Source organism: Harpia harpyja, chromosome 6 (assembly GCF_026419915.1).
Source record: "Harpia harpyja isolate bHarHar1 chromosome 6, bHarHar1 primary haplotype, whole genome shotgun sequence".
NCBI lineage: Eukaryota > Metazoa > Chordata > Aves > Accipitriformes > Accipitridae > Harpia > Harpia harpyja.
Window position 1 is genome coordinate 42,927,810 of NC_068945.1, and position 11,125 is coordinate 42,938,934.

An 11,125-nucleotide genomic window follows, 5' to 3' on the forward strand; every position below is an offset into this window, starting at 1 on the left:
ACCTCATAAGAGATTTTTGCCTGATTACTGGTAAGACCTGCAACATGGAGAACTGACATGCTAGACAAAACATCATCTGATCGATCATTGCAGGATAGTGCACAGCTATTTGTAAAACATGCCTTTTGACTTAGCAAGGCTCTGAAGTTCAGCAGTAGCATACTCCATGTACAATAAATTGCAACGTTCCTCGTACCTCTTGGACTTTCCCACAGCTTCATGGGATAACTACTGTGCTTATTGGGCACTCTCTCCATGCTCTATTCACAGAAGTTGGTACTTCTGTTTGTATTCACTGACTGTCCTTACCCTGCTCACCAAGCAGTACTCCATCTTTTCCTGCAGACTTTTACAAAACTCTTCCCAACAAACTGAATTCTCTGTCCTTCATGAGCCTGAGTTTTCAGCTGTTCTTATAGTTTCATCCACTTCCTCCGATCCTTGTACATGATGGCTTGTGAAAGTGCCTTGCCTGATTTGTACACCTCTTCATGGTACCACAGGCAAAAATCTGCATTTTGATCACATTTTTTGACCACTTACTGGCTCTTTCATGTTCTGGAGAAGTTTAATCACTACTGCTTTTAAAGGGTCCCTCTTTTATTGTTGTTTGTTCTGCATTTCTTCTACACCAATAATTTTTTCTTTTGTCCTAAACTCATTTTCTTAAGTCATCCTGGTACAACTGCCCTCCCCCAGGAGTGTACAACAAAGCTCACAGGTTTCATCTTAACTCTTCTACAGTCCTCACAGTATATAAGGTCCTAACAGACTTTTAGCAAATCATTGTAAATATGTAAATACAGTGTGAAAATGTTCAGTTGTGTCTCTGACAGTATCAGAGATGATCTGAATGATATAAATAGTTGGGATATGGTGCTATTCCCTGGACTTTTGCTCACATATTTTCCTCCAGGTTGCTGAAACTTGCATTCAAGTAAGGATTTAAACAATTAAGCCTTCTGCAGTGTATATCATTACCTGAAAATATCTAAGCTACTTATTAGGGTAGGTTCAAAGATTCAACCCATCTGTCACCTTCATGCAGATAAGTCAAGAGGAAGCCAAAATTTGTTTCAAAAACTTTTACAAATGCTGACAGGAGCAAAGACTCCTGAAAGTGCAGTGAGAGCCGATGGAGAGGTAAAAAGCTGATCTCCATTCAGGACTGCATATTAAGATATAAATGAAATAGTTTCACCTCATACTTAGTCCTAGATCCAGCACCCACAGTGTCTCCTGAAACTTCCTAGAAGAGTTTGTTCCAATGTTATTTGATGTTTTTATCAATGAACCATAAAACATCTGGTTCATATCCGTAGAACAAAGATGTCACCAAGATAGGTGAGGCAATAAATAATAAGATTAGGGACAAGTTATTGATCACAGTCCAGTAAAATGTACTCTAATACAGGCAATTGCTGTGTAGTGTATTTGGATGCAAAGAACACCAGCTGTGCTTACAGGGCGAGAGGCTCCTTGAAGTAGTCACTAGAAGAACCCAAGTGCCTCCTCACTGGCCTGTTTCAATGTTGTGGCCATGGCATTTAGTAAGATGCTTGCACATGCATCAAGGGTAGTAGTAGAATAAGCTGGGAAGACACTTTGCCTCTGAACACAGTGTTGCTGGGACCATTACTAGAACCCTGTTTCTGACTCTTGACAGTCCCATTTGAGTAATGATGTGGGAAGTGCAGAGCGTACAAAGGGGTCCACAAATAATTCAGGTCACGAAAGACACAATTTACAATGTGGAGACTGAGGAGTACTACTGGATTTTTAAGATCTGATCCATGCACAAAGCTTTTGTTCACATAGTGGTGGGTTTTCCAGTCTTGCAGGCAAAGGCATTGGAACATCGAATAGCTGGAACTGAAGATAAAGGGGAAAAAAACAACTTTGAACCCTAAAATGAGTGTACCTTCCTAGCTGTGAAGGTAGTTAAAACATTGGATCAGCTTATCATGAGGCTGTATGTCCATAACAACCTTCGGTCTTCAAGAAATGATTATGTGTCTTCCTATAAAATGTGCTTTAATCCAGCTTCTGAGCAAAAGTCAGCAGACAGAGAAGGTCAGACCAACTCATTATACTGGTCCCTACTGGCCATCACCTCCATGAAAGAAATCTGTGAAGAGCAGAGCTGAGATTTAATTAATCACGTTTTTAAACTAAAAGCTTTTTATTCATGTTGAGTTTTGCTTCTTTCTTTTGTTCATGAGAACGATTACCAATTCCATAGAGAAGAGTTTACAATAAATACAAATAAGAGCTCAGCAATAATAGTTTAAAGCTGAAGTATCATTTTACCATAAATATTTAGTGCGGAGCCTGTGGTGGAATTATGTCATTTGGAACAAGTAATGCCTATAATCCACTCACTCCCTTCATCTTTTGTTCCTTTTAGTATTAATTCAAATTTTAATAGTATTGGAAAAACACAGCTGCTTCTTGTTGGAAAGAGTTATTTTCTCTATATTTACAGGAATAATTGATTGAGTGAGATGAAATCTGTAAATCTGGGTTTTAAAAATGAAATTATATAGTGAACCATGTTTGTCCAAGCTCTTTCCGGGGAAGATGTGTCAATAACCCTTTTTCTCATCCTGTGGATGGTTTTGTTCCAAATGTGATTAAAAGGCTACTGTCAAGATGTAGACACAAGTATTAATCTTCATACAAATTGCTCAATTCCACTGCGGAAGTTTCCCGCATTGTGTTCTGTGTGGTCTGGAGCAGAACTTTTACTGATAGATGTTCATGCAGTGACTATCAAGGGACATTCATGAACAAAATTAAAGCCTAAAACAAGAGAGGAAACACATGCATATATTTTTATACACCATAGTTATTTTTTTCAAAGAAATTATGAAGGACTTTGTTGTTCACTATAGAATTATCTGATGACACATAGAAGTAATATCAGCAGGATTTTGGATAGTTATCTACATGTAGGTGGCAAACCATGAATCAGTTACATAATTCATACAAAACTTATGTATGCAAAATTCTCACACCCCCTGCAGAATATGTGATGTTGGGAGATGTCACATATATTACAGGGGGGGAAAAACAGCACAATATTTAAAGAGATTTTTAGAAATGCTACTGGAGCTACTTTTCATACCCTTCTCCTTATAAATTGAGATGATTTATCTGTAACAGTACTGCATAAAATATCTGAAAACAACCAACCTTATGCCTTCCGAGTGCATTATCTTGAGACATAGGCAGACAACTAGCTATGGGTTCCATTGGTAGGCTGCAGATTTCTTGTACTCAAAAGGATAAAAATTCTGTTTCTGGGCCTGTAATGTTGTGAGATATTACACTTTATTAATGGAAAAACTGTTATAATTTTATGTACAGAAAATCTGCTAAGATCATGATGTTTGCTGAGTATCTTTTTTATGTGTGTTTGTAGGGAAAAGCATTTGCTCTGGAAAGAGTTGTTGTTAGCTAATACCAGAAACAAACTGAAATATGTGTGGCTATGTCTCATTCTCATATTTACTAAGGCTGCAATGTAAGCAGAGATGATTTACAGGTATGCCTCTTTGGAATGACACCATGAAAGACCCTTAAAATTATTCCCATACATAGGCCCACCTACATCAACTCTAAACAGAACAAACTCAAAGAAGACCAATCTGTTTTGTGGCATCCACTGCAGTTTTACAACTTAGTTCCACTACACAGTGCAATGAACCTAAAACCTTTCAAAGAGATTCATTAAAGCATAATTGAGTGAAGATACTGACAATTCCAGCAAGAAGATGGATGTCTAAATGGTTAGGACATGGCCCAGGATATGGTACAAAGCTTCAAATCCAGATCTACATGCAGTGAGCAAAAGTTCTTTAACAGAGATAATCTTGAAGCAATTAAAAGGCCTTGGCTGGGCACCTCCCAGTACTTCCTAGGGCCAGTACTTTGGTGACCATACTCCTAAAATGTTTCTCTTTCTCTCTCTCTTTCTGTTTAAAATTGTGTTGATACATCTTTGCAAAACATTTGCATTTGATAAATTGTCATTTATTCAGAAATGTCTCAGCCAGTTCTAAAACAAATTTGCTTCACAGACTCTACCAAAAGCAATAAGGAAATTCCTCTACTCTGCATTAAACATCTCCCATCCATACTTAACTTACATACATGTGCTGTTCCAAGACCTGCACTAACATGAGTGATACTTGCCCAGGGGCATGAAGATTTTGCAGTGCCCATCCTCTCTGAAGACAGAACAGTTATTTCACCTCTTGTTGCAAAATGCAGGGAACGAAATTAATCAATGATTGTCAGAGAAAAAAGGAGGGGTTTGGAGAAGAAAAATAAAACTTAATTTCTATGATTTTTTTTTTAATCACAGCAATTTTTTAAAAGTATCTCATGTATAAGATATCCAAATAATGATTGAAAACTATTTATATCCCAGCTTCCCCATCACAATGGACCGCTATATAAAAACACAGTGATCAATATTAATTAGTACAACCCCACTGCACACAAAAACATACAAAGCACAATAGCGTTACAAAAAATGCATACAAAAAGCCTCTAGAGGTACTCCAAAGGCAAATTGAAAACCCTGTAAAATCCAAGCAACTTTTGCCAGTCTAATTCAATAGGTGACTTTTTGCTGCTTTGCACAGGTCTTGGAGGAATGTTCCAGAATGTGGGCTTTTCTGGTGAGGGCACCCTTCCCTCCCATGACTCCCACGTCTCCCTGTGCTCTAGGCAATTGCAGCAGCAATGCTGGGGATTTGGGAAACTGGTACAAGCAAGAGCAGCCCTGAGGCTACTGTGTTGAAACCGGAAAGTAGATCACCATACAGCTGGTCTAGGACCAAGCAGCACTGACATGGCTTACAGCCACCACTGCAAACTGTTCCTGAATTATACTTTTGCCCTTCAGGTACCAGAAGAGGATTTGGGCCATTAGCTCCTATTCTGAGATAATCAAGCTGTTTAATAGATAAACTTCCCACTGTCAGACATCAGAATTCTCAAAAATATTGTTTTATAATTAAAGAGACATTTGAAAGCAACAGTTTCTACACAAACTATGTGCATGATCCCTTTCCCCTCAGACATTAAAAATGTTATTTTAAAGTACCTTTGCATATCCTTTAAAGCTATGAAACTATCCGTTAATAATATTAAATACTATCCAAAAAGCTAAACTGCAGTAAATACAACTCTTCCTAATATGGTAAGATCCCTCCACTTTAAGAAGCCTTCTTTGCATCTTTATGGTACTGTAACTCCCAGTGTTTGTCTAATAGCAAGTGTATTAGATCTGGTTAAATGCCACAAGTAAGGCTTCAGTGGAAAAGACAGCATAATCTCACAGTGCCTAAGGGATGAACAGCTTATGCCAGTGGGGTATCATTTTGCCCTTGAGTAGATCATTACATTCTTTCAGTGTCCTACATATGTATCGATGCATAGTTATGTCTGTAAAATACCCTCTTTTAAACTTCAAACACTGCAAAAGCTACAAGAACGTCATTTCTCCTTCAGGAGAGTCAGTCCATTGTGTTGTGTGTGCTAATGTGTAGATCCTGGACCACCATTTTCTCTGTTTTCTTTTGACTCCCATCTAACTTGAATATGAACATGCTGGCAGGGCTCAGTACTTTATTATCCAATATCTATATGGAATCAATTCTGATGGATTTTTAACTGAAAGCTCCTCAGAAAAATTAGCAGCTGTGCACTGTCAGTCTGGTAGGTGCTGAATACTGTCCACTGTGGGTCATGTATGGACTACAATGGACTATATTCTGATGGAGTACTGTAGAAACGAATGATATGCCACTCACCTTAGCCCACCTAAAAGTGGAGATCCAGTCTGAATTAACGATGCAATGTCCCTAAGAAATCACTGCAGAGGGACAGGCAGTTGCAGAGGCAGATTCAGATCACACTAAAACAGGTATCTGAGATAGATAGCTGAGAAGAACTATGCCTGGAGGTACCTATATGCCATGACTGCGCATAGAGACAGCTGAAATGATTAGCCAGGACCAAGCATCTATCTTCCAGATGGTCTAACGTGGGTGTGATGAATCCAACCCTCGCCTTCCAATTCAGATGTTGAAATGATTAAAAGAGAAACACCTCAGCGCAACAAGCAGAGAGGTACCTCAGATGGCATCTTTAGCTCCTTCTCCTAACTCTGTAGGGTGCTGACGAACTTGCATGATGGAGTGATCCTGACTGTTGTGCAGGGAGATGCGAAGGACTAACCCACAGGAAACCCCAGGCACACGCTGTGTCTGAACTGGCTCTTCTCTGATCTCTTGGGGGACTAGGTGCCAAACTAGGAATAAATTAGAGGATAGGAGGCAGCAATCACTCAGCCTGGTAGTATAAATATTTGGTCTGGAGAGAGCTCTATTACAAGCATTCCTCAACCTAAATAGTTTCCAATCCACCTTCTGTCTGTGGGTGGTGGCTCTAATGATACGACTGTGGTGGGGTTATTTTCCAGCTCCATTTTTAAGCTGGGCCACTGTGCAGATAGGAATGTAAGATGTGAAGGGGTAAAAAGAGCCTAAATAAGTGGAATGCTGACTTAACCATGCTTAAGTTTCAGTCCCGTTGGTTAAGACCCAATCCCATCCCTGCTCCCAGGAGTCCCTATGCATTTTCTATTTAAGTCACTGGACGAAATACAGGCACAGAACTAGGAGCTTGGATCAGAACTGGTAGTCCTGGTGTCTAAGATCAGAAACAAAACAAAAGCCCTCTCAGACCTTCTTTACGCAGCTGGGAGGTATCAAAAAGGACAATTCTATGACAATTATTACAGACCTGGTAAAATTCAAATAGAATTGATATAAATATCTTTTTCTTGTTGTTCTTTTGCGTTAAGGACTCACTTTTGGTCCAGTAGCTGGGCTGACAATCATTCTAATAATGACAAGTTTGTGAAACAGGAATATCAGGTGTTGTTTCCTGACCCTGTTAGACATGTATGTTTTTGGCATACAAATCCCTTCAGTAATCTGAGAAGCACCCAGATTACTGGTAGTAAATATTTTCCAGCTGCATTTGCCTGAGTCTTCTCCCACCCCACCACTTGTCATCCCATCTTTCTTCCAGACCTGGCCCTGGCAGTGCACAAGCACTGTAACATCTGTTTCTGCAGAGAGCAGCAATAGAGCTGCTGACGTGAGAGCCCTGACAGTCTCCTCATCCTGTGCCATGGCCTTCTACACATGGCAAAGCAGAAATTTTCAGAAAGACTCTTTAGGATAACAGAGGAACCAGGAAAGGATTTTGCTTGAAACAATGTCCTGGAACCTTTCAGAAAAGAAGTAACTCAACCCAGAAGCACACCATTATACATTACAACCTGTCAGATAAGTAAAATGATGCAAAAGATACCAATGTAACAAAAGGCAATGGAATGAAAACAGAGTCCCGAGAAAATCAACAACCGGAGCTTAGAGCCCAACTCCTCTGGTGCCTTTGAACATCTCCCACAACCCCATTTAGCAGGGAGAGGAGGTGGCAGTTCAAGGAGCAACCCTAACCTTCTTCACCAGATTCCCAAAGAGAGCACTGTGGAGCACTAATGACAGTAAGATGGTGCCTTCAGTGGCACACCCTGAGGCTTGTGCTTTAGGGTGTTTGTTTTACGCCCTTACCGTTACATTAAGGGACTTAAAGCAGACAAGGTCTTCAGGGCAAGATGCTATCTGGATGTGTGCTTTATCACGCCCATTGCTCTAGGGCCTTAAAGGTGATATAGGTCTCTAAAAACTACTGCACCATAAATCATCTTTACCATTTTCTTCCCACTGTGACCCTCACCTTCCCCATGTAACAGATTATTATTAGTCTGTTATAAAGTACCTGACCATTTCAACCATTCATCTTCCTCTGGATTGCAGAGCTTGTACCCAGAACAGGGTCCCACTGTGAACCAGCTCACCCAAGATAACGTGACCCATTTGAACCCACCTTAATAAACATTACAGATCCAGCCGAAGAACCAGCTCAGGTGGAATTATATTCTCAAGACCTAAATACTATTCATTTTACTCCTTGCTAGCGGAACCAACAAAGACTTGCTCTGATTCTTTAGCCCTTTGAAAAGCTAATTTGTAGACTAAGCTCAGGTGACAGCAATGTTTCTTTCAGACCTCATATCACCTTATTGAAAATAAGAAGTACACTTTGGTCTGAAGGATAGAGAAGGTTTCCAAGTGCAGGGAGGAAACAACTGAAATGAAACAGTGGGCTTTTAAGTCACATTGTGCTTGAGCAGGATTATAATGCTCTCAGGGCTGTGTCCCGAATCCCCTCTTCAAACACTTCAGCATAATCAGCTTTCTAGGCCTTTCAGCTCCATGCCAAATGGCAATAATGCCAACGCTGTCCACATGAGCTGAATCACCTCCAAATAAGACATAACAGTATTGTCATCACACGACTCCAATAACACTATGTGGCAATAAAGAAGTCAGGTTTCTTTATCCTGCATTGGAAGAGAGTCTATCATTATTCTCCTGTTAGAAGCAGGGTTACCAAAGCCACAAGGTGAAAAAACAAAAATGGGAAATAAGCTTTTCTTGTTGTCAAAGACCAACACCCCTGCCATGGGAGATCCTGATGCTTCTGGATACAGTGGTATTACCAGAAGATTACCGTGTGGCATTAGGACACTCTGGAACCTACTGTTCTTGCCGGGTGGGTACACAGGGAATGGACAGAGGTTTTATCCTGAAGACCTCAGTACAGAGATAACCTAGAAAGCTTCTCTGTGATCGCTTCCTCTGATGCAGTAATTGATTGTGTTGACACTTCCAGTCCCTCCAGGGCAACGTTAAACAGTTCAGTGGACACCAGGGTGGTGTAAACTGAGCTGGTACATTTTCCCTGGAATATTCACAGGTAGCTAAGAGGTGAAGAGGTAAGAAACTGGTTTCTCAGCTATAACTGGGAAAAATTCTGGTCTTAAAACTTCACTGCCAGCTCACTCGGATGCTGGTCTTGTTTAGGAGGCAACTAAGAAATCAGTGACTTCTGGTGCTGCCTAGCTGAGGCTGGTGACCAGCATCCTGCGCTCACCTGCTAGGCTGTTTTCCACTAATAGCTTACACTTACAGACCACAGACAGCAACGCTTCACGTAGCTAATTACCAGCTCTAAGTTGGCAATCAGCTACTGAAACAGAGTAAAGATAAACAGCCTGAACCTTGTCTCAGCTGTCACTGGGACTTTAGCCATGAACATTTCGGCTGCCAACAGACATGAATGATTCCATATGTACAGTAAATTTAGGGTGTCAAAGGCTCTGTCAAACTTTAAAACAAGGGTATTACTGGCATTAGAGGCAATAATGGACCACCTGGGCCATCACCTATAATACCATGGCTACTCTGATAATTATCATGGGCATTGACAATTCATTGTGAGATGGAAGCCCCCTTACATGGTGTGTGTTGGAGAGGTTTGGACTACAGAGCTCCATCTTTGCATCTTGGGCAAGCACAAGGAAAATATTTGGCTGTGACTATGAGGACAGGCTTTCCGTAGCTTGCTAGTTATGGATGAAAAGCTGATGTGTAAACAGACATGTTCTGACCAAGCCTGAATTAGAGCTCAGCCTCTTAAGTTGTAGAATTACACACACATACAGACTTCAGGAAATCAATACAGATCAATTCTCTCTCATCTTTTCTTTAGATATCTATAAACTGAAGTTGTGCAGGCTACAGCTGTTTTTTAAGGAAAAAAAAAAGTCTTTGCAAAAATAGCAATTCATAGAAACTCAACTTTTCATAGGAACTTACCACTTATGACATATTTCTTGCCAGAAAAAGTTTGTGTGGTTTTTTTTTTCCAAATCCAGAATGAAATTAATTTTCAAAATGAGGAAAAACACAGAATTTTCTCAATACTGTAGCAGTATTAGCCTTTTTGGGACAGGCTGGCAGCCTGGGATCAAGTCCCCCTTCTGCACATAGCATGGGTCTTCAGCATTAGACTTTGCTGGGATGGTTTATTTTACTTACACAAAGTAGCTTTCAACAGATTTGGGTTTGTTTTGATACAGAATAAGAACATTTTTAAAATGTGGAAGAGTTCTGCAGAATGAAAGAACAACTCTCAGCCAGCTCTACTCCTGCAATTCAGGTCAATAACTTGTTCACCAGAGCACTGCCATGGCAATACAAAATACTGGAAAATAATCTCAGTACAATATCTTTATCACAATGCCATCTTTCCTCTCTGAAACTGTCACTGTCACTATAGTAACTGCCATATTAAAAAAATTCCCCTGCTAATCTTGAAATATGAACATATACCTAAAATAGCCACGCTTATTGTACCAGTAATATCACCAAAGGATTTTGCAGTGCTTTCAGAGAGATCATAAACATAAAAGTTATAATGAAGAATCATTTTGTATTTAATAGAATAAGTCTGCTAGCTGTCGTACATGGAGTTACGTGGCGTCATCTCCGTAATGAATTAAGATGACGATACAGAAGAAATAATGGAAGAGAGTGAAAAGATGGAAGTTACTTTAGAAGGGAGACATGGCTAGATTGTCAAAGACAAGGTAGAAATTCTTTTCTGCTTTACGGCTATTACAAGAGCAAGTGATAGTTGTGATAACATGCAATCTCTTTTCATATTGCTGGAAGATAACGTAACTGCATTGCCATGAGCAGACATAACTCACCATGTCTTGCTTGCCATTGTTCTCCATGCTGGATTGCTCCTGGATTCTGAAAATCACTGGGAAGTACTGTGAAAAATTGCATGTCACGTAGAGACAGCCAAGGGATAAGGCAGATCCCTACTGTACAATATATAAGGATCAGCATAAATTAGAGCTAGCACATGATCTGTCCTTCTGTGTGCAAAGAAGGATTTTCTCCCAAAGTAATTAGGCTTTATGTGAAAAAAGCTTTTTTTACATTACTTGTTTATAGATGCCTGATCAGATACTAATCGCTTTATCATCTTCCTTAACCTAAATTTTGTTGCTGTTGTCTAGGATTTTTAGCATGGTAGTGGACACAGATAACAGTCGACAATGTAAATGTATCTATCTCAAATCCATAATTTTTGTTTCTTCCTTTAATTGTTTCATTACAAG

The 11,125-nt window shown here is 39.9% G+C and overlaps 1 protein-coding gene across 1 annotated transcript in view; it reads right to left on the bottom strand.

The window, feature by feature from the left end:
* CTTNBP2 (cortactin binding protein 2) overlaps nt 1-10,747 on the bottom strand; it is a 140,241-nt gene extending 129,494 nt beyond the window's left edge. Inside the window, exon 1 of the mRNA XM_052789744.1 lies at nt 10,706-10,747. Coding sequence (XP_052645704.1) covers nt 10,706-10,732 — 27 coding nt within the window. The 5' untranslated portion in view covers nt 10,733-10,747. The remainder of the gene's footprint in view (nt 1-10,705) is intronic.
* Nucleotides 10,748-11,125: the final 378 nt, after the last annotated feature.